The following is a 24,059-nucleotide window of genomic DNA, read 5'->3' on the forward strand; positions in this document are numbered from 1 at the left end:
TGGGATGAGTGGATCTCTTTAGAAATGGGTATATCCCAGTCAGGTGCACTGCTCTGGGGATACACAGAGGGTGAAGACAAAGGGGCCGGGCTGCTTTTTAGTTGCAGGAGATGGGTCACAAGTGTGGGTTTGGTGTGTCTGGATCATTGGTTAGGCCTGCTAACCAAACAATCTGCATTTTCTCGGCTAACAAGATGTTTTCATGCGTGTATGTTTCATGCATGTATATCTGTGTAATGAGGTCGTTTCCTCTTAAAGGCTCTTTCTAGCTCAGACATCTATGATTGCGCCAGGCTTAGCCTCTGAGGGGTGCTTTACACATGCTGTTTCTTTAATGAGCGAGCCTCCGGATAACCCAAAGAAACAATGAATTCGTTAGCAATATGTCAGATGCTTTCCAGTCATTTATTTTTCGCTAGTTCTAATATTTATGCTTCTTGGGGAAAAGGTGAGAATTTGGGGAGGGAGGATAAGGCACCAAATACCTTGGTTTCCAGAAGCGAGCCAAATTTTCTTCCCTGAAGAGGCTTAAGGAAGTAATCCAACTCCGGTTCTGAGACAATCCAATCCGCAGTTTTCGCCTGGCTTTGGCTCCTCGCCGGGCTCACTCCCCGCGCAGGAGAGACATTGGCCAGCCCTACGCGAGGCCGGCTAGAGTCCACCGTCTCCCAGGAGGGCGGGACCGAAGCTCAGGAGCTGGGAGCAGAGGGCAAGAAGTCTGGGGTTCGCGCGTGCAGGGGCGGGCGCCGCGGGACTACAACTCCCGGCATGCCCTGCGGCTTGCGCCGAATGCGGTTGGCTGGGAACTCCAGCTTCGCTGCTTTCACTGGCCAATGGGACGCAGGAGAGAGACCTGACCCGGATTCTCAGGGACCAATGGCCGTACAGGGGAGGCGGGGGCTTCCTTACCACTCACCTTGCGCTCGGAAAAAACCACATTTAAAAGGTCGTGCGGGGCCAAGTTCCGGCGGGCAGGGAGACCAGAGGCAGAGGGCGCGGCGGCGTCCCCGAGAGCGGCGCCGGGAGGGCCCGGGTCCCCGCGAGGCGCGCGCCGGACGTCGCCGGGGGCGGGGTCAGGGGCGGGGCCTGGCCTCGTTGTGGAGCGGCTCCTAATCCATCATGGCGGCCGCGGGGGTCGGTGTCCGTCCCTGAGCAGCGCTGGAGCCGGAGCCGGTTCCCGGGTCCTGCGGCTGAGGAGCCCCTCCACTGTCCACGGCCCCCACCTGCGGGGGGAGGCTGGGTCTCGCGGCGGAGTTCCGGGGATGTGACTGCCTGGCGGCGGCGGCTGTAGCAACGTCCGGAGCCGGGGGAGAGGTTGTCTCGGGCAGAGACCCCTGGGCTCGGGGCAGCTGAGGCGGCCGGGCCTCCCCTCTCCGCCCGCCTCCCGCCTTCCCGGGCCGCGAGGGTCCTTCGTCCCGTACAGCCCTGCCCCGGCTCTGGGACACTGGGGGTGGGCTCTGTTTCCCCCAGACCTGGGACACCCCGTTTCCTGAGGCGTGGAGGAGCGACGCCCCCGAGTAAGCCGCCCGTGCCCCGCCCCGGCAGCCTCCCCCGTACCCCCCGGTCCGCCCGTCGCTCCCTCTCCCGGCCTCCAGTTTGGCCACGGAGCCCCCCCATTCATATTCCCTCCCTGCTGTCAGGTGGCCTCCCCTTTCCCCCAGGTTGCTCCCGAGAGCCTCCAATGCCCTGACTTCTTCCAATGTCACCTACGGTCCCCTTAGTCTCAGCCCAAACAAAAACTTTAATGCAAAGGAAAAGTCTGGACTGGTTTCACAGGCCTTTTAAAAAGCGGACTTAAAAGTTGCTGGCAGTGCATTCCTTCTCGTCAGAGTCGAGGGCGAGCTCTCGCTGAAGTCTGGGGGACCCGTGTCCTTTTCCGGAGCGCACGGTGGAGAAGCAGGAGCGGCAGCTAGTTGGGCAGGAAATTTGTCGGAAGATGAAGAAACTAAGGGGGTGGGTGACTTCCACAGGAAAAGTTCTGGAGAAGCATCCAGAGACGATCAACATTTCCTTTATGTTGTGGGAATCGAAATGACTTTAGTGTTACTGACCCTTTGACAGCATCCCTGTGAATGTTTGTTTTTCTTCTTGAAAAGACAGAAACTTACTCAGCCAGTAAAAGACACTTAAACTCAAGAAGCTTTTGGGTAGCACTGCAATTACATTACTTCAAATTGATAAACTGCAGAAGTAATCGGAACTCCTGTTTACATATGTCAACCTAGAAACTCTGCTTCCTTTTTTTTATGGAAGATGTCTTTTTGTGATTGACCTCAATTACTGACTTGTGGAGATTCGGTGAATGTGAAATCCCAAATATATACTGTTTCTTTTTAAGCCCACTGACCGTTCTGGAAGATCTTGAACCCTCTTCTGGAAAGGGGTGCCTATTATTACTTTATGGGGCAGCAGCCTGGAAAAGTTCTTGGGGACCAGAGAAGGCCAAGTTTGCCTGCCCTGCACTTTATCAAAGGAGCAGGGAAGAAGGAATCATCGAGGCATGGGGGTCCACACTGCAATGTTTTTGTGGAACATGGTGAGTGCTGTTCAAGCTTTCTGGTCATATTTTTCCTCCTGTATCAGCTTAGGGATGCATAAGGGACTTTTGAACAACAGCGTTTGTGTCCAGCTGTACTTAAAACTTGGGTTACTATAGTTTTCTCTTAGTTTGTGGTGGAACTTTCTTTGTATAAGAAGAAGTTACTTGGGGACTCTGGATGGCTTTATTCAAAATCTCTTTGAGTTGTTTATTTCTTGCCTAATTCCCCTTCTAACTCACTGTTGACTTTAGATAAGCCATTTTACTCTTCCAGTTTCCTGAGGAGATTGGACTTAAGTGGTTTCTCAGGATCAGAGTCCATGATCCTGCTCTAAACCTTAGGCTTGGGCTCTACCCGAGGTACATGGATCCTTTACTGCTTTATCCACAGGGAGCTTGTATCATATCCTCAAGAGTGCTTGTGTTGCCCAAAAGGTTAAGAACCACAGATCCTAGTTGACACTAATATCCTTGACCTTTTCAGTCGTAAGTAGGACTCGAAAATACGCACTTTGGAGCTACGTGGGAAAAATTGAGTGGGGAAGCGGTGTCCCTTGTGAATTGAGGATACCCCCCTCTTCTGGTTATTTTACCTTACACAGGGAGTAATCGTTTCCCCGGGGATGGACGGAGCTTTTATCCTCCTCTCTCCCTATTTTGGATGACATTTGGGGCAAGAAAGGTTGTCTTTGACATTTTTATGAATATAGTTGGCATTTGATTGCAGACAGTATGTGTTATACCATATACTTCCCATAATTCTATGTGTAGGTTTAAAGCTAAGGGTCAGCTTAGACAGATGTTCGTATCAGGGGCCAGCCGTGAGCCAGTTAATTAGGGGCCTGTTTGTACTGTTGCGGCCTCACATTTTTCAAACTGTGTACTTTATATTGAAATATCGGTCCCACCCACTCTATAAGCAAATGTGAGATGAGTGCAGGTGGCATATACTTTGAAATTCGATCTCAAATGCCTTTTAACAATGGGTGACCACAGTAAACAAAGGTCTCTGTTGCATGAACTTGCACTTGACTGTGGAGGTTTTACTTTCTTAGAGAAAAATACCTCATCTAAATGATTTGAGTACTCGAATTGTATTTTTCCTTGAAATATTAGTTACATTTTAGCCCTGGTTTTAGACAGGCAAAAATGGAAATTTGTTACATTATGGTGCTTTCCCAATTCAGGATTTATAAAGTGAATTATTTATGTTTTTAACTAGTGATGATCATGCAGCCTTAGATAATGAAAATTGGTACATATTTTTTGGAGAGCTTTGGCCAAAGTTATCAGAATTTAAAATGCATATACCAATAACCCGGTAATCTCACATCCAGGAAGCTCTTCTCGTACAGAACAGTATAGTCCCTTAGGTGTCCCTGATACCCTTTCAGAGAGTTGAGGTTAAAACCGTTTTCATATTAATGCAATACTTAGATGTTATTTGCACTCTTCGCACGGATGGTGAATGGCGCGGAGGTCATTTAGGCTCCCGAGCACGAATCGAGGCGGTAGCACTACACCTCACTCTACTAGTAGCCAGTGTGTTCTTTGTGCTCGTGATAAATACATTGTGCCATGCACTCATAAATAAATAAATACATACAATAAAAATTCGTTTTTCACTTAAAGAATGTCCTTGATGAAGCAGGAAAGATTAATTTTATGAACCATTGGCCCTTGCGTATACGTTTTTTTTAGTACGCTGTAGGTTGAAATGAGAAGTACACGTAAAGCACTTCTGCTGTGCACTGAGGGATATCGGTTATCTCCAAGAGAAGCAGATGGGCAGTTGTTTGAGTTGCAAGCTGTACTAGCTGCTTTTTTCATGGAACTACCATTTTTCAACTACCACTGACAAACAATGGTTATTCAGGCTAAAAAGAGTATAAAGGAGTCTTTCAAGGAAAACAACTGGTAGTATATGTTGCCAGTGATAAAATTTTAGCTTTCCAATGAAAATTAGGATTTTGGAAAACTTGTATCTGCTATTGTGATGTAGAGATTGGTGGTGATATTTTACAAATGTGATGTTTTGATATAATGAAATGTATTGTTCAGAAAATCTACATAATTCAGTGAGCCAGTATTTTCTAAGTGATCAATACGTGATATTATAAAATCACACACAGGTAAAAGATCCATCCAAGGTGCAAGATGGACCAATGGATTTTAATGTAACAATACAAAAGTTCCCTGATACAGTTTTAGATTCTACATCACAACTAACCTTTAAGGAACTACCACTTAAGGTGTTTTGGTGCAGCTTCAAAGAAGAAAATCTACTTATCTAAAAAGGCTACTTTTTTTGTGGAAGAGTTATTTTCTAGTAATAAAAAATGTTTTTAAATTAATAATTAAAAAATTTTCAGTTTAAATTTCTAATATGGAAACATTGGTGAAATAGCCTATATAAATAAGAGCTCATTGGGGGTCTTTAGTAATTCTCAAGAGTGTAAAGAGGTCCTGAGATAAAAAAGTTTAAGAACTGCTCCTATAGGGGGTCTGTCACAGAGGCACACAAGGCTGTTTATTGCAGGTGTGCTCTAAAGTACTAACCCTGAAAGGCATCCAGGTAGTGGTTAAGTGGAAAAAAGCGAATTGGAAATGAGTCAGCATGGTATGGGAATTGGGATTTCGGCACAATGGGAGAAAACTTGTACTTTTTACTTTGCATTTGTGATTTCTTTCTCTGACAAATTTGTGTTATTTTATAATGCAAAAAATACAGAGATGTAAAAACCAAACTGATGGCAGCCCAGCCAAATAGTCACTTCCTTGCAGCAGCTTTTTATTTATTTATTTATTTATTTTTAAGATTTTATTTATTTATTTGACAGAGAGAGAGACAGCGAGAGAGGGAACACAAGCAGGGGGAGTGGGAGAGGGAGAAGCAGGCTTTCCGCGGAGCAGGGAGCCCGATGTGGGGCTCGATCCCAGGACCCTGGGACATGACCTGAGCCGGAGGCAGACACCAAACAACTGAGCCACCCAGGCACCCCGCAGCAGCTTTTTATGAAAGAATTTGCCTAAGTCATGTTTTACTGAAGGCAAATCAATTTCTTGGACCTCGGGTGTTCTTTTTCTAGGGGAACACAGTCTTACTTTGTGTTACAAATTGTTGATCTTTTATAGGTGATCTAAGAGTTGGTTAATATCCATATAGGTTGGATTAAAAAATTTGCAGTTATACAGTGTTGGATCAGGCACGAATCTGGAAGCCAAGAATACTGGTAGATGAGGGTGTCAGTGATGAATCTGGAAGGAGAGGGCAGATGGCAGTTTTTTTGCCAGGATCATTCAGGGTCAGAAGGGCTAGTCATGTGTACAGGGAGAAAAAAAAAAAGAAGCCATATTATTTCATGCGTCGTATGTTCCAAATTTCAGTGGCTTGACTAAAGAAAGTTCACTTTCAGGAGAGTTGGTAAAAGAGGCATAAAAGCATTCACTAGTAAACCTCTTTTCTTAGCGATTCCTTCTTTCTTCGACAAATACTTATTGAGCACACGCTATGTATCAGGTAATGTTTTAGTCATCTGTGAAACATTAGCTGTTTAAACAAAAAACATCCCTGCCCTCCTGGAATTTACAAATTCATTCTAGTGGGAAGAGACAGACCATAAATAAGCTAGGTAAGTGAAATATAAAGTATGTTAGATGGTAGCAGGTGCTGGGGAGAAAAATAACACAGGAAAGGGGCTAGGGAATGTTGAGAGGTGTGATTTTAGTTAGGGAGGCCCCCCCTAAGAAAGTGGCATTGGGAGGGAGGTGAGGGAACAAGCCTTGGAAATAATGGGGTAAAAGCATTTCAGGCAGAGAGAATCAGGGTGCAAAAGGCCCCAGGCAGAGCTTGTTTAGCGTGTTCTAGGAGAAGCCCAGAGTAGCTGGAACAGAGAGCAAAAGGAGAGTTGGTAGGAGATAAAATGGGGGTGAGGAGAGAATGACTGGAGAAGAATGTCACCTTGTTGACCATTTGAAGATTTTGACTTTGACTCATGTGGTTTGGGAAGGAGTAACAGGCCCTGACTTATGTTTTATTTATTTATTTTTTAAATTTATTTATTTGACAGAGAGAGACACAGCGAGAGAGGGAACACAAGCAGGGGGAGTGGGAGAGGGAGAAGCAGGTTTCCCGCGGAGCAGGGAGCCCGATGCGGGGCTCGATCCCACGACCCCGGGATCATGACCTGAGCCGAAGGCAGACGCCCAACGACTGAGCCACCCTGGCGCCCTGACTTATGTTTTATTAAAATGTCCCTCGCTGCTGTATTCTGAAGGAGAGCAAAGAGAAAGCAGGGGTTCCACTGAGGGGTTGGCTGTACTCATCTGAATGAGAATGGTCATGGCTTGGACCGGGATGGCGGTGGTGGTGAAGGGTTCAAATTCTGTGAATACTGGCAGGCACAGCTGTCTAGATTCGCTGTTGGATTAGATATGAGGTGGGGTGAGTAGGATGTGAGAGAAGTCAAGGATGACTCCAAGGTTTTTGGAAAAATGGATTTGTCTTTTACTGAAATGTAGACTAGAAGAGTGGGGTTTTGGGGAGGTGGGTTGCAGGGGATGAAGGTCAGGAGCTGCTTTTTGGGCATGCTACATTCGAGATACCTAGTAGTAGGCATCCAGGTGGATGTGTCATTTGAGTGCATTCGAGTCTACCAGTGTGAATTCAGGGAGGCAGTCCAGGCTGGAGAGGGAGCCTGGGAGTCATCAGGTTATAGGTGGTATGTATGTATGTATGTATGTATGTATTTATTTATTTAAGATTTTATTTATTTATTTGACAGGAAAAGACATAGCGAGAGAGGGAACACAAGCAGGGGGAGTGGGAGAGGGAGAAGCAGGCTTCCCGCGGAGCAGGGAGCCCGATGCAGGGCTCGATCCCACGACCCCGGGATCACGACCTGAGCCGAAGGCAGATGCCTAATGACTGAGCCACCCAGGCGCCCCTATAGGTGGTATTTAAAGCTATGAGAAGGATGACAAGCCCAAGGGAGAAATCTCCAAGTAAGAACCTTTCAAATATGTAAGGTGACATTCAGTGGTTTATGAAATTAAGACTTTACATTTTTATGTAGGATTAATTTGAATCTTTTTCGGGGGGTGGTGACATTCACATTCACATTTTGATTTTAACTCATTTTTAAGTTTTAAATCCTGTTTCTCTGAGGATTTCTTTTTTCTAAATCAAAAAGTTGCAGATTTAACAAAAAAATGCACACAACTTTCCCTATTCTTCTTGGTAGTGAGTGTTTTAAATATAAAATAACCGTTTCAATTTAAAAAGTTTTGTAGGCACACCAGGCTGGCTCAGTTGGTAGAGCGTGTGACTCTTGGTCTTGGGGTTGTGAGTTCAAGCCCCACGTTGGGGGTAGAGTTTACTTAAGAAAATAAATAACATTAAATAAAATAAAAAATAAGTTTTCTTATGCATAAAAAATTGAAGTTTTTTAAAAAAATAAATTATTTCTGGATTTTCTAATTTTAAGCTAGTACATCTCTGTGCTTCAGGATATTATTTAATTTGGTTATGTCACATGTTTTATTTATGAGCTTACCTGAAAACTGACTTTAAGAAATGGTTTATTCTCAGTTTAAAAAACTATGTTATAGTTCTCAGTGGCACCTGGGTGGCTCAGTCGTTAAGCGTCTGCCTTCGGCTCAGGTCATGATCCCAGGGTCCTGGGATCGAGCCTCGCATCAGGCTCCATGCTCTGCGGGAAGCCTGCTTCCCCCTCTCCCACTCCCCCTGCTTGTGTTCCCTCTCTCGCTGTCTCTCTCTCTGTCAAATAAATAAATAAAATCTTAAAAAAAATTTGCAAATGCATTTAACTGCTGACCCAGTGATCTCTTTAAAAATAATAATAATAAAAAAAATAAAAAATAAGGAACGCCTGAGTGGCTCAGTCGTTAAGCGTTGGCCTTCAGCTCAGGTCATGATCCCAGGGTCCTGGGATCAAGCCCCGCATTGGGCTCCCTGCTCCCCGGGAAGCCTGCTTCTCCCTCTCCCTCTCCCCCTGCTTGTGTTTCCTCTCTCACTGTGTCTCTCTCTGTCAAATAAATAAGTAAAATCTTTAAAAAAAAAAAACAAACAAACGATGTTACAGTTCTCAAATAAAACTTTATTGAAGGTAGGGGTGCCTGGGTGGTGCACTTAGTTAAGACTCTACTCTTAGTTTCAGCTCAGGTCGTGATCTCAGGGTTGTGAGCTCCAGCCCCGTGTCGGGCTCTGTGCCCAGCGTGGAGTCTGCTTGAGGTTCTCTCTCTCCCTCTCCCTCTGCCCCTCCTGCTTGTGCACGCTCTCTCTCTCAAATAAATAATAAAATAAATCTTAAAAAAAAAACTTTATTGAAGGTAATAGAACAGGAATTTGATAGATTAACACTAATTCCCATTACTGTTAAATTGTACTGGGTATCCATATACCTCGGAAGATGGGAAACAGTGCAACTATGGAGTCTTAAAGGTACTGAAGTTAAATCAGTCAGATTCTTAAAAATAGGTTGTTTGGAAAGATTATATTTATGTACTTATTGTTAGGGATTAAGTTCTGAACTGTGAAAATGCGGAATTGTGTATATGTAATATTTTCTTTAACACACCCGTTATTTCCTGTAGGTGAATACATTTTATATGGCCCTCTTTTCATGAAACCTTAAATAGAAGAAAACAGGAATTTCAGTTGTGGGATAAAGGAGGATGATCAAAAATGATTTAACCAAAAGAATTTTTTCCTTAATGAAGCATTCTATCAAAGAAAATAATAAAAATTGGAGAAAACATGAAATCATTTTCTCTTGGTTAAGGATTTCACTCGGGCTTCAGATCTCCATGTGATATACACTGTGTGTTGTGACGCGTGTTGCAAATAATGCATTTTTTGCATGGGGGAATAGAGATGAGTTAACATGCTTGAGCTGAGAATTATACCCATAGGAGTACATCAAGCACATTATCTGGGTCTAGGGGGAAAAGGTTAAAATTGCTACTTAGAAGATGAGCTGTGGTAAAAGAAAGCACTCCCTGAAGGCCTCCTTTGACGCATATCCCGCCATTCCCTACCTCCTCTCCTCTTTGGTGGCTGTACCCTGACGTTGCTCTTCTATGTGTTTACAACCTGCCTGCCTTTCAGAACTCTGCTTGGGTCCCACCTCTTTCTTGAACATAAATTCTGATGTGCTTTTTTATTTTATTACTATTATTTTTTAAAGTGAACTCTGTGCCCGACATGGGGCTTGAATTTACGACCCTGAGATCAAGAATCACATGCTCAGGACACCTGGGTGGCTCAGTCGGTGATGTGTCTGCCTTCGGCTAAGGTCATGATCCCAGAGTCCTGGGATTGAGTCCCTCATCGGGCTCCTTCCTCAGAGGGGAACCTGCTTCTCCCTCTGCCTGCTCCCCTGCTTGTGCTGGCTTTCTCTCTCTCTCTCTTTCTGACAAACAAATAAATAAAAATAAAAATAAAATCTTTAAAAAACAAAAAAAAGAATCACATGCTCTACTGATTGAGCCAGCCAGGTGCCCCTGATGTGTTGTTCTTGAAGTGTTTAATTCCCAAATATTTGGGGAGTCTAAATATCTTGCTGATTTCTAACTTAATTCCATTGTGGTCAGAGAAGATCTTCTATAAATTTCAGTCTTTTGACGGTTACTTGAGACTAATTTTCTGGCCCCACATATGACCCATCTTACTGAATGTTCCATTTGTACTTGAATATATATTCTGCAGTTGTAATTTTCTGTAAATGTGAATTAGATCAAGTTGGTTGATAGTTGTTTAAAATCTTCCACATCCTTACTTTTTTTTTTTTTTTAAGATTTTTATTTATTTATTTGACAGAGAGACAGCGAGAAAGGGAACACAAGCAGGGGCAGTGGAAGAGGGAGAAGCAGGCTTCCCGCGGAGCAGGGAGCCCAATGCAGGGCTTGATCCCAGGACCCTGGGATCATGACCTGAGCCGAAGGCGATGCCAGACGACTGAGCCACCCACACGCCCTTCCTTACTTATTTTTTGTCTGCCTATTTTATCTGTACTTTTCCTGAGTGTCTTGGGGTCTCTTTTTTCACTGAGAGACGGGTATTAAAAATCAGCAGCTATGATGATGGATTCTACCCCTTACCCCTTTAATTCTATCAGTTTTTTTAGCCTTAAAAGCAGTTATTAGGAAACAAGAAAGACTGGAGGGAAAAACCTAAGCATTTAACTCAAGAAGCTAGGAAGACAAAGTAGTCCACAGTACTCAGACGTAAGAGAGTAGTAACAATGACAACAGAAATTAAGAAATGGAAATGTCAGTAAAACCAAAAGCTGACGTGGGAAAGCATCTGTAAAATAGGCAGCCTTCTAGCACGATTGGTGAAGAAAAGGACAAGGCAGGAGCGTGTGGTACTTAGGACGGGATTGTAACTGCAAATGTGGTCAGTTTGTTTCATGTATTTGGAAGCTCGGGTGGGTCAGCAACACCACGGTTTTTTTCTTTCTGTTGTTCAGTTTGGGTACTTTCTGTTGATCTCTCTTCAAGTTCACTAACCCCTCTGCAGTTGTCCGTCTCTTTACGATTCTCATTTCAGATGTGCTATTTTCAATTTTAAAATTTACATGTGGTTCTTTTTGATAGTTTGCATTTTCTACTGAGATTCACCATCTTCTCACTCATCAGGCCCATCTTTGCCTTCAATTTCTTTCTTTCTTTTTGGAAGATTTTATTTATTTGAGAGAGAGAGACAGAGGTGGCAAGAGAGAGCATGAGCGGGGAGGCGAGGGAGAAGCAGGTTCCCCACCGAGCAGGGAGCCTGACAAAGGGGCTCGATCCCAGGACCCTGGGATCATGACCTGAGCGAAAGGCAGACGCTTAACTGACTGAGCCACCCAGGCGCCCCTGCTTCCAAATTCTTAAAGGTATAATAAAGAACTTATCTGCTAATTTAAATATCTGGGTGATCTTGGGGTCTGTTTTTATGGATTGCCTTTTCCTCTACATTGCGAATCAACATTTTCATGCTTCTTTGTGTGTTTACTAATTTTTTATTGTGTGTCAGATATGTGGATGTCACACCATAGGGATTCTGGATCTTGTTGTCTTACTTTAGAGAGACTTTCATTTCTTTCTTTCTTTTAATATTTTATTTATTTATTTGTCAGAGAGAGAGAGAGCGCACAAGCAGGGGGAGTGGCAGGCAGAGGGAGAAGCAGGCTCCCGCTGAGCAAGAAGCCCAGTGTGGGACTTGATCCTAGGACCCTGGGATCATGACCTGAGCCAAAGGCAGACACCCAACCGATGGAGCCACCAAGGTGTCCCATTTCTTTTCCTTTCTTTCTTTCTCTTTTGTTTTTGTTTTTGTTTTGTTTTGTTTTGTTTTGAGAGGCTTTCATTTCTGACAGGCAGTTCCTGGCCTGTTGTTTTGACCCTGTCAGGCTTGGTTTTATGCTTTGTTAGAGTGAGTCTGTTTTGGATTTATCCTTAGTCCGCAGGCATGGCCCTTACTCTAGAGGGCGTTCTTTAGACTTAATGCTTGGCTTTTCTGGAATGTCAGCTAAAGAACAGAGGTGCTCAGCGGGTCTTCTCCACGCTGGATTGGCTGACGCTTGAATGTCGGGCACCGTGAGAGCTTCACCCTACAATCACTGCTGTTTGTTAGGCTTTCCAGAATCTTACCTTACCTGGTCCCTGCCCAGCCCTCTGCCAGGGACCCACAGGGCACCTCCCTCCTCTTCTGCCCCCCATGCAACCCCTCCTCTCAGATATTCTCCCCTGCACATTCTAGCTGCCTCCGCAGCCTCCAGCCTTGAATCCCCGTCTCAGTCTGCTTCTTCAGTTCCGGGAGACTGCTCCCACTTTGGTTTGGGCTCCAACTCCCTGCACCGTGGCTGGGAAGGTGCCCCAAGGCAGGAAGTCGGAGGTGACAGGCAGCTCACCTTGTGTTTTTCTCTTCTCAAGGATCACAGTCCTGCTGAGCCTGTTGTTTATCACCTGGAAACAGCTGTCTCGAATATTTCGCTTAGGGCAAAGCCTGTCTGATAGGAGAGTTCCAGTGGTTTTACATTCTTTACAGACTTTGATATTGTCAGTGTTTTAAATGCTAGCTTTTCGTGTGGTTGTGCGGTAGTATCTCATTGTGGTTTTGATTCACTGGCTTCTTTGATGACTCACTGAAAAGCACCTTTCCATTATGCTTATTGGCCATTTGGATGCCATAAATATGTATTGTGTGTGTGTGTGTGTGTGACCTGTCAGCTCACCTCTTTTGTCCATTTTTCTAGTTATGTTTCTTACTGATTTGTAGGAGTTATTTGTATATTCTCAGTACAGTTCTTTTGTTGGATATATATACTGCTAATATCTTCTCACACTCTGTGGCTTGCCTTTTTACTCTCTCTTTTTTTTTCTTTTTTAAAGATTTTATTCATTTGACAGAGAGAGCACAGGCAGGGGGAGCAGCAGGCTCCCCACTGAGCAGGGGGCCCAACTTGAGGCTTGATCCCAGGACCCTGGGATCATGACCCGAGCGGAAGGCAGACGCTTAACTGACTGAGCTACCCAGGCGCCCCTTGCCTTTTCACTTTTTTTTTTTAAAGATTTTATTTATTTGACAGAGAGAGGCACAGCGAGAGAGGGAACACAGCAGGGGAGAGTGGGAGGGGGAGAAGCAGGCTTCCCGCTGAGCAGGGAGCCCGACGCGGGGCTCGATCCCAGGACCCTGGGATCATGACCTGAGCCAAAGGCAGACGCTTAATGACTGAGCCACCCAGGTGCCCCTTCACTTTTTTTTTTTAAATTTTGAAAGTTTTTTTTTTTTTTTAACGATTTTATTTATTTATTTGCCAAAGAGAGAGAGAAAGAGAGCACAAGCGGGGAAGTGGCAGGCAGAGGGAGAAGCAGGCTCCTTGCCAAGCAAGGAGCCCAGTGTGGGACTTGATCCCGGAACCCTGGGATCATGACCCAAGCCAAAGGCAGAAGCTTAACCGACTGAGCCACCCAGGCATCCCCCTTTTCACTCTTAATGGTGACTTTGAGGAACCAAAGTTTTTAATTTTAATGTAGTTCAATTAACAATTTTTTTTCTTTAAGGTTGGTGCTTTTTTATGTCCAATATAAGAAATCTTTGTCTACACCAAGGTCATGAGGAAGTTCTTTTTTTTTAATTAAGTTTTTATTTTAATTCCAGTGTTGTTAACATACAGTGTTACATTAGTTTCAGGTTTCATGAGGAAATTTTATTTTATTATGTTTCATACACAGATCTACAGTTTCACTTGGATTTGACTTTTCTGTGCAGGGATGATGGTTTACTTTTATTTTTTCCATATTGACCTAGTTCTTTAATTGAAGAACGCATTTGCTGCTTCATAAATCAGGTATTGATATATGTGGGGTCTGTTTGGGAACTCCTTACTCTGTTCATTTGTTCTGTTTGTCCTTACACCAGGGTCATACTATCTTAAATACTGTCGCTTTAAAGTAAGTCTTAATATGTCGTGGAGTAAGACCTCCAGTTTTGTTCTTCAAGATTGTCTTGGCTTTTCTTTCTCCTTTGTATTTACAAATACATTTTAGAATCAGTTTTATCAATTTTCTACCGAAACAAAATACCCCTGGGGATTTTCTACTAGGATTACACTAAATCTATAGATTACTTTGATTCTAGGAATAAATAATGGAATATAAAGAATTCTTACTGATGGGGTGCCTGGGTGGCTCAGTCGTTAGGCGTCTGCCTTTGGCTCAGGTCATGATCCCAGGGTCCTGGGATCGAGCCTCGCATTAGGCTCCCTGCTCGGCGGGAGGCCTGCTTCTCCCTCTCCCACTTCCACTGCTTGTGTTCCCTCTCTCGCTATGTCTCTCTCAAATAAATAAATAAAATCTTAAAAAAAAAAAAAAGAATTCTTACTTATGAAGGGAAACCACTTCAGGAGACTTTTTTTTTTTCTTGTTAATCATAAAGGCTGAATGATTCCTGTAAATTGTTGAAAATTTCAAAATATCTGCTTATTCCAGATTCACCTTTCTTGTGTGTGTTTTTTGTTTTTTGTTTTTGTTTTTTTAATTCTACTTTTCTTTTACACTTAGCACTTGGTTCCTTGCTGGTGGAGACCATGTTTGTAATCTCCATGGGTCCAGCATTATATTTTTTATAGACTAGATGCTCAGTAAATATGGAATGGAATATCATTGATTATCTCAGTGCCCACTCTGTATTATGCACTGTCAATCTCGGGTAGTACAGTCGACTACCCTGGAACAAGGGGACAAGATAGCCAGCCAACAGCAGGTTCTTTGTGTCCAGTTTACAGTCCTAAGGACCACCATTGGCCATCTGCTTGGGAAAATGGTTGCCGCCTTTGAACCAACAGTGTGGGGGTGGGTCCAGCAAATGGGCCGGGGCCAGGGGGCGCTTGTTCAACTTGATCATGGTTGTTACACGGTGAGGAGACCCCCAGCCTGCCGTGCCTTTCATCTCAGTTCTTACCTTTTTATGTCAAGGGCTACTTGTGGCCACTAACTGCATCTGGAGATACAGTGCATGAGTATAGCACTGAATTTATAGTAATACCTACAATACTAATTGGAACCTTTACTTAATGGATTTTATTTTTGGCACTTGCACTTTTATGAAAGAAAGGCAGCCAGTCTGGTTCCAAGAATTTAGTCAAAATGAACAGCTCCAGCATTTGCCCTGGTGATGCATGGATTCAACATAAACTTCTGTACTTTGTACTTCTGCAATATCATACAGTAATTCCTGGTTTTATTGGTGATTCTGTAGCAGCCCGAATTGCAAAGATTATCTGTCTCTTGTGGATGTGAAAGATTTAAGTATTTATAAAGCACTTGTTTTTCGATTCACGGTACCGGTAGCATAGACGTTATTCCTGTTTTTCAGTAGAGAAAGCTGTGGTTCGGGATGGCAACGACGTGTTTTTAGGATTATATTGCTGATTTGTTATAGAGCTGGGGTTGAAATCAAATACTTTTTTTTTTTAAAGATTTTTGGATTTTTTTTTTAAAGATTTTATTTATTTATGGGTGCCTGTGTGGCTCAGTCGGTTAAGCATCTGCTTTCAGCTCAGATTGTGATCCCGGGGTCCTGGGATCGAGCCCCACATCGGGCTCCCTGCTCAGTGGGGAGTCTGCTTCTCCCTCTCCCTCTGCCTCTCCTCCTGCTCATGCCCTCTCTCTCAAATAAAAAATAAATAAATACAATCTTTAAAAAAGATTTTAAAAAATCTTTTTTAAAGATTGTATTTATTTATTTTAAAATTTTAAATATTTATTTAAGAGAGAGAGAATGCACTCGTGAGTGGGCAGAGGGAGAGAAAGAGAATCCTCAAGCATACTCCCGCTCAGCGGGGAGCCCGACTCGGGGCTTGATCTCAAGATCCTGTGATCATGACCTGAGCCATAACCAAGAGCCAGCCATTCAACCAACCAAACCACGCAAGCGCCCTGAAATCAAGTACTTCTTGATAACTTGAGTATTTTTTCCACCAAAAACATTACTTTTTGAAGATGAACTAATCCTTTTGAAAATGTTCACAACACTGAAATGAGGGGGATTTAGAGTTAGAATTTATTTCAGTAAAACTTTTATTTTTTCACCATTCTGTGGGATATGCTTTTGATACTGATTCTCATAATAAATGCACACAGATACCCAGTCTAAGAGCCATGTCCTTGCACCTGGGATGCCCTTCAATCTCAGGGCTGGAAAGGACCTGGAGGCTAGCTACTTCCCTGTGCTTACGTGCGAGTCCCTACACTACATGAGTGGCTGCTCTGTTATGTGTGAGTGCTAGTCGTGGGGGCTGCCTGGCACCCACAGAAGGCATGGCAGGAGGATAGCGGGAATACCAGTCACCCCATAGGAGTGCAAGTTTTGGCCAAGACATGTGAGTTATACAGAAGAGTGCAAGACCTCGCCTGTCCTCAGATGCTTGAAATCGAGTACAGAGGAAAATGAGCAAAGTAAGAAAAATGTAGTGAAAAGGAAATTGGATGAGGGCCTAGGAGAAGAGGCAGAGTGGGTTGGTTGGCATTGATGAGTGCCGCAGCTACTTGTCAGTGCGTAGCAGTGCCGTGGGAGCCTAGACCGTCTCTGGCAGGAGGCTCCATGCCCTTCACAGACCAGTTGTCAAGAGAGGGGAACACAGCCATTTGCCTATGGTCTTTGTCCTTTGTTGTGGTGTGGGGCTCATTCCGAGGTGTACCGAGGAGATGTGTCATGTATGTTTTCTGGTTGTCCCTGGTTTTGGCTACACTCACAGGATGGTCATTTGTGAAGAGTATTGGTACCTTTTACCACTTAACTTACAAGCTCCGGCTGCAGTGGTTGTCGTTGTCGGTGTAGGCTCAGCAGTGAGGCAGATGGGGTGCACACATGGCTTTTCAGTTATTCACCCAGCACAGTGCACTATCCTGACATACTTCTGAGAAGCACTGACGAGTACATTTCACACTTTTTCTCCACTGGCTGGAATTTTCAACAAAAACACTGCCATCTCTTCTGAAGTGCATTAGAAAAACTGGAAGCTGTTACGTGATTCACAGATGGTGGATTGCATATAAATAACCCATCTTAGATAGATACCGAGTATTGTCATATATTCCTTACTTTTTATGGCTGCCACTTGCCCACTTTCTCTATGCTAAGCATTGTGCAGAGCCCTTGACATATTATTTTTGAAAGTTACCAGATAATGCCATGGCCCTTATTCTAAAATGCAGTCTAAGTTTGGGATTATGTAGCTTAGAACCCTCTGGTGGTTCCCATTACATAGAGCAACAACCTCCATTTTTGTAAACAATCATGTACCTTTCTTCCTAAAACTTTCCTGAGCAAACGTATCATTCATGTATATATATTTGCCAAAGTTGTGTTTGACATTGTGGAGTTGAATGTTTCTCAACTGTTTGCTTCTCTGGAGACAAAGTGGGCAGGGAGTAAAGGTAGGGAGGTGAGAAGGATATTCTCTCTTTCTCTTAATTGTCTCGTTTGCAGGTAGTTTTATGCAGGTCTGCTGAATGGAGCGCCCAGCTGTTTTGATTTATAGTTTTCTGTAGAAGGAAAAAACCTCACATAAACAATAGCAAAGCCCTGGAGACCTCCTTGTTTCTCCCTTCCTCCTTTCTGCCCACATTGTCTGGCTTTTGATAGGAGATGACGGTGCCTGGAACGAGGGTAGAATGACTTTCACATTTAGGGTTCTTACTCTAAAGCCTTTCCCCCATATTTCAGCCCAAATTGTTTTGATAACCCATCTCAGTTCTTGTTCTTTGAAATGCACATGGAAAAATGTTGGTCAATGTGGAAGCTTGTCATTTTTTATCTCATGAAATTCTGCAGTTGTCTGGTTATCAAATTTCTGCTTGTTTGGTTGTGGCTAAAATTCTGTGTTTAAAAGAGTAGAATTTGTTACTACTCCCAGCAAATGAAGATCAGGTAAATAAATAAAGTGGGCTGGAAAAGTAAGCCTTGGCAGTGTGGCATGTAAATTAAGCCAAACCTTCCCAGAAATGAGAATACAGACTGTGAGATATATAGGAGTTTTGTTGTACTTTGACCATTTCCTGCTTCTGTGTCTGTCTCTTAGTCAAATAGGGAGACAGCTTTTATCTGCATGCAGGCCCCAGCTTACCACTTACTAGCAGTGCCACTGTAGGTACCAGCATGTACTTGGTAGATACTGAGCACATCCTCTCTGTGTTGCGAGGTTCTGGGACTACAGCAAGTCTTTTTAACTGGAGTCTCTGGTTTTTGATTTGCAAAGTAGGAATCATAGTTCTTACTTGATTTACTACTGATAAGAGAATGAAATAGGATAATAAATTAAAAATGTCTAACAGTGCCTGGCACTTGGTTAGGCCCTAACAAATAATAATTATTGCTGCTATTATTGTTTGTAATTCTAAAGTAATATATCTTTCAGTAATAAGGAGCAGGCCCAAAAGGACTAAACCAGAAGAAGATTAAGAAATAAATTCCAGTGGTAATAACATTGTGATGAGCAGTTTGCCTGTGACAAGGTTGTACCATGTTGGTAATTAAGGATTATCTATGAAACCTTGGTTTATATCTGACCATATGACCATACTGGAATGCAGTGCTTCAAGAAAATTCTAGAGGGGCGCCTGGGTGGCTCAGTCGTTTAAGTGGCCAACTCTGGATTTCGGCTCAGGTCATGATCTTGGGGTGGTGAGATCAAGCTCCATGTCAGGCTCCGTCCGCGCTCATCAGGGAAATTGCTTGAGATTCTCTCCCTCTCCCTTTGCCCCTCCCCCTGTTTGTATGCTCTCTGTCTCTAAAATAAATAAATAAAGATTTATTTGACAGAGAGCACAAGCAGGGGGAGCCGCAGAAAACTTACACTCCCTTATGCTCTTGTGTGCACCCCCCGCCCATGCCCACCCCAGGGCAAGCTCTGACCTGCTCTTCACACTGTATTTTGTCTTTCTGAGTATGTCCTATAAATGGAGCCATCCAGTATATAACTTTTTAAGACTGGCTTCTTTCACTGAGCCTAACACCTTTGAGATCCATCCAAGTGTTGTATATAACAATAGCTTGTTCCTTTTCTTTCTTTATTGGAGTTGAAGATTTAATATTCTTATTTATTTATTTACTTATTATTTAAATTCTAGTTAGTTAACATACAGTGCTGTATTGGTTTCTGGAGTAGAATTCAGTGATTCATCACTTACATATAACGTCCAGTGCTCATCATAACAAGTGCCCTTCTTAATACCCAACACCCATCTAGCCCATCCCCCACTACCTCCTTCCATCAACCACTAGTTTGTTCTCTATAGTTAAGAATCTCTCATGATTCTTAGCAAATCCTAAGCAACCTCTCGTTAGTGTCACTAGCCAGTGACATGTCCTTGAGTAAGTTGCTTGCCTCTCTAGGACTTATGTTCACCATATGAAAGGAGTGTGCATTTCAATTTCTACACCTAAGTTTCCATTACTCTCAGCACCTCTTTATTAGCATTTTTAAGCAGTTTTTTTAAGTTCACATTTCTATATACTCAACTATCAGTCATGGTCCTTTTTTTAAAAAGATTTATTTATCATTTGAGAGAGAGAGAGTGAGCATGGGGGGAGAGGAGCAGATGAAGAGGGAGAGAATCTCAAGCAGACTCCCATTGAGTGTGGAGCCTGAGGCGATGCTCATTCTCACAACCTTGAGATCCTGACCTGAACTGAAATTCAGAGGCTTAACTGACTAAGCCACCCAGGGGCCCCAGTCTTGGTCCTTTTAAAAATATTCCCTCAGTTCTTGCCATTTTATAATCTGGAACACAAAACTGCCTAGTGAAAACTGCTAATAATATTAAGTTTACTCTGAGTTCTACTGCCAAAATGTTTATAATATCAGGGACTACTTTGGTGTATTTATTTTTTAAAAGCTTTTGTGATTTGATATTTGACATTAAAATTAAATTATACTGTGCATTCCAGAAATAAAAAGAATCTCTCATGATTTGTTTCCCTCTCTCTCTATTTTTCCCCCTTCCATATGTTCTTCCGTTTTGTTTCTTAAATTCCACATATGAGTGATATCATATGGTATTTGTCTTTCTCTGACTAATTTCGCTTAGCATAATACACTCTAGCTCCATCCACGTTGCTGCAAATGGCAAGATTTCATTTTTTGATGGCTGAGTAATATTCCATTGTGTGTGTGTGTGTGTGTGTGTGTGTGTGTGTATATATATACCACATCTTCTTTATCCATTCATCAGTCAATGAACATTTGCTCTCTTTCCTTTAGTTTGGCTGTTGTTGATAATGCTTATAAACATTGGGGTGCATGTATCCCTTTGAATCTGTTTTTTTGTATCCTTTGGGTAAATACCTAGTAGTGCAATTGCTGGATCGTAGGGTAGTTCTATTTTTACCTTTTTGAGGAACCTCCATACTGTTTTCCAGAGTGGCTGCACCAGTTTACATTCCCACCAACAGTGCAAGAGGGTTCCCCTTTCTCTGCATCCTCGTCAACACCTGTTGTTTCCTGTGTTGTTAATTTTAGCCATTCTGACAGGTGTGAGGTGGTATCTCATTGTGCTTTTGATTTGTATTTCCCTGACAATGAGTGATGTTGAGCATCTTTTCTTGTGTCGGTTAGCCGTCTGATGTCTTCTGTGGAAAAATGTCTATTCATGTCTTCTGCCCATTTTTTAACTGGGTTATTTGATAAATTCTTTGTAGATTTTAGATACTAACCCTTTATCAGTTATGTCATTTAGAAATATCTTCTCCCATTCCATAGGCTGCCTTTTAGTTTTGTTGATTGTTTCCTTCGCTGTGCAGAAACTTTTTATCTTGATGAAATCCCAGTAATTCATTTTTGCTTTTGTTTCCCAGATTTTCTTTTTCTTTTTTTTAAAGATTTTATTTATTTATTTCACAGAGAGAGACCGCGAGAGAGGGAACACAAGCAGGGGGAGTGAGAGGGAGAAGCAGGCTTCCCGCCGAGCAGGGAGCCCAATGTGGGGCTTGATCCCAGGACCCTGGGATCATGACCTGAGCCAAAGGCAGACGCTTAATGACTGAGCCACCCAGGTGCCCCTGTTTCCCAGATTTTCATTGCTGAGTAGTAGGAGTCCATTGTATGGATATGGATATACCGTAATTTGTGCATTAATTCATCAGTTGCGGGACTTTGGGTTGTTTACAGTTATTGATGATCATGAATAGAGTTGTTATAAACTTTGCGTACAGTTTTTGTAATGTACTTAGCATATTAGTTTCCTAGGGCTGCTGTAACAAATTACCACACACTGGGGGGCTTAAAACAAGAGATTTCTTTTTCACTGTTCTGGAAGCCAGAAATCTGAAACTGGTATCGCTTGGCCAAAGTCATGGTGTCAATAGGGTCTCACTAGCTCTAGAGGCCCCAGGGAAGAACCCCTTCCTCCAGCTTCTGGAGGCCACTAGCATTCCTTGGCTCGTGGCCCCCTCCTCACATCCCTCCAGGCCCTCACTTCCATTGTTACTCTCCTCTTCCTGTTTTGCAGTCAGATCTCCCTTGGCCCCCCCTTTTAGAAGGACACTTGTGATTACGTTTATGGCCCATCAGGATAATCCCCCCCATCCCAAGATCCTTAACTTAATCACATCTTCAAAGACCCTTTTTTTGCCATGGAAGGTAACACAGGTTCCCAGGAGTCGGCTGTGTCTGTCTTTGGAGGGCCTTTTTCTCAGCCTACCACACTCCGGTAAAGACCTAGGCGTGGGTATTACTGGGTCATGTGATATGTGTATATTTAATTTTATTAGAAACTGAGAAACTCTTCTGCTGAGTGGCTCTTTTTATTACATCCCTCCAGCATTCTCACGTGCTAGAATTCCTGGCATTCTCGCTAGAACTTGGTATTACCAGTATTTTTTATGGTAGCCATTCGTGGGTGTACGCATTATGGTTTTAATTTGCATTTCCCTGATGGCTAATGATGTTGAGCATCTTTTCATGTGAAAACTGCATACTTTTTAATTTTCCTTTTTTACCTCCTTCGTAAGTATGGGGAAGAAAAGAGTGAACCAAAATAGCTGAAGGAAGGAAGAACATCACTGTCTCGTGGCAGAAGCTTGCTGAGCAGCGAGTCTGCGGGAGAGCGCAGGGACACAGACAGATCTGTTTCCTTCCAGTTGCTCTTGCCTGTTAAATTTCCTTATAAAGTTTTGTCTGAGTTGATGATATGCTTGATTCTAATCTAGGAGGTGACTATTATCTAGCTTTATAATGAATAATAAATCTAAATCATGCTGATTCTCTACCATATTGTTTTTTTTTTTTTAATGAAAAATCTTTAACCAGCCACCCCACCACCATGACCCGAGGCATGATACGTACGGGCTCATCTTTCTGCTGCTGTCTAGCTGCAGTTCACACTGATTCAGTGTTGCTGTAGATCACTCTTAGGGACATTAACCATCTTTTAGACTTAATTTTAAACACTAACCATTTACTTTCTTTTGAAGCAGTGGTTTATAGTAGTAAGTTGTGATAAATTCTTTTTTGGTCCTTGGCTAAGTCCAACACCGTAGCATCTGTTGCTTGAGTTCTTACAGAGTTATGAGAGGAAGTAAATGAATGCTGGTGTCCGTTGAGAATTAGAAACCTCAGTTTAGAAAGGCATGGCAGAATAGAATAAAATGAACTGATGCAAAATACATGACATATCTTTAGAGTATTTTTTAATTTTTTAATTTTTAATTTTTAATTTTATTATTTTGAACTCATGACCCTGAGATCGAGACCTGAGCCGAGATGAAGAATCAGACGCTTAACCAGCTGAGCCACCCAGGCGCCCCTAGAGTATTTTGTTATTCTAATTGTGCTGCTTTTACTATGATATTTGGGTATTGGATGATGTATGGAAGTGTTGAATCACTATATTGTACACCTGAAACTGGTATGATACTGTATGTTAACTACACTGGAATTAAAAGCAATAAAAAAATAAAACGATCCCTTTCCCGTAAAAGAATATGACATTCGCACTTAAATATAAATAAGTAGTACCCAGTTTCAGTCTCTGGAAATTGAAAAGCCCATGATTTAAAATAGTCATGGCTCAGAAAACAGGATTACATGGCATTTCCTTGCTCACCTATGAGAATCCACCCCCTCCAAGATTGTAGGGCTTTACATTTCTGGTATGCTAAGTTGCTATTAGCAGCATGAGCTTTAGAGTATGTCGACTTGATCCAACATTTATTGTCTATAAATATTTGCTTCTAGCTCTGGTGCTGATACTTCAGGTCATGTGCTCTTGGAGAAGGCACGTAGCTGATAGGATAGACCTGAGCCTCAGTTTCTCCATCTCTCAGATGGCACTGATGGTACACTCTGCTCCTTCCCAGGACGGTGGGAGACTGAGATGGGCTGATGTCTGCGAAAGAGCACAGGAAACTGTAAAATGCTTCATGAATGTACGTGATTTTTATTATGATTTCATGAAATCATTCACTTCCTAATTTGAGATACCATATCTCTATTTGAATGCTAACGCTTGTGGAGGATTTTCTCACTTAAAAAAATATTGCCAAGTAAAATCGAATACTTAGAGGTTGGCTAGCAAAGGCCTTTTCATTACTGACTTTTCAACTTATTTCTTCTGGGTTTTGACAATTGAAGAGTAGGGGTAAATTAAAGAAGGGAAAAACTCCTGCCCATAATGTTTGTCTTTTTTTTTTTTTGAAGCTACTCTTTTGGTGGGATCGGGGTGATTGAAGGAGTGTTGATAGAATAGGGAAGAGATTTTATCCTTTGTTGAAATAGGTTTAGAAACGTACAAAACCCAGTCACATAATGTTTAAGAATATATGTGGTATCATTCTGTACACATCCTTTTGAAACTTGATTTTTTTATTCAACATTGTACTTAAGATTTACCTTTTGTTGATGCGTATAGATCTAGGTCCTCATTTTAACTGCTGTATGGTATTCTGTAATGTGATTATGGCATAGTTTATCCCTTCTCCCATTTATGGCCAGTAAGGTTGTTTACACATTTT

At 42.7% G+C, this 24,059-nt stretch overlaps 2 protein-coding genes across 3 annotated transcripts in view; both read left to right on the forward strand.

The window, feature by feature from the left end:
- The first annotated feature begins 967 nt into the window (after positions 1-967).
- Positions 968-1,798, forward strand: LOC144380085 (uncharacterized). Its single transcript, XM_078061899.1, has one exon. It carries the CDS (start codon positions 1,700-1,702, stop codon positions 1,796-1,798), a length of 99 nt encoding a protein of 32 aa, XP_077918025.1. The 5' UTR covers positions 968-1,699.
- Positions 1,799-1,847: 49 nt separating this feature from the next.
- Positions 1,848-24,059, forward strand: part of ABL1 (ABL proto-oncogene 1, non-receptor tyrosine kinase) — a 134,615-nt gene continuing 112,403 nt past the window's right edge. The window contains exon 1 of one of the 2 annotated variants that reach the window (XM_036117066.2): positions 1,848-2,536. In XM_036117066.2, the coding sequence (XP_035972959.1) occupies positions 2,401-2,536 (136 nt within the window). In that variant the 5' untranslated portion in view covers positions 1,848-2,400. The remainder of the gene's footprint in view (positions 2,537-24,059) is intronic. The other variant, XM_036117061.2, reaches the window with a different exon arrangement.

Source organism: Halichoerus grypus, chromosome 14, assembly GCF_964656455.1.
Source record: "Halichoerus grypus chromosome 14, mHalGry1.hap1.1, whole genome shotgun sequence".
NCBI lineage: Eukaryota > Metazoa > Chordata > Mammalia > Carnivora > Phocidae > Halichoerus > Halichoerus grypus.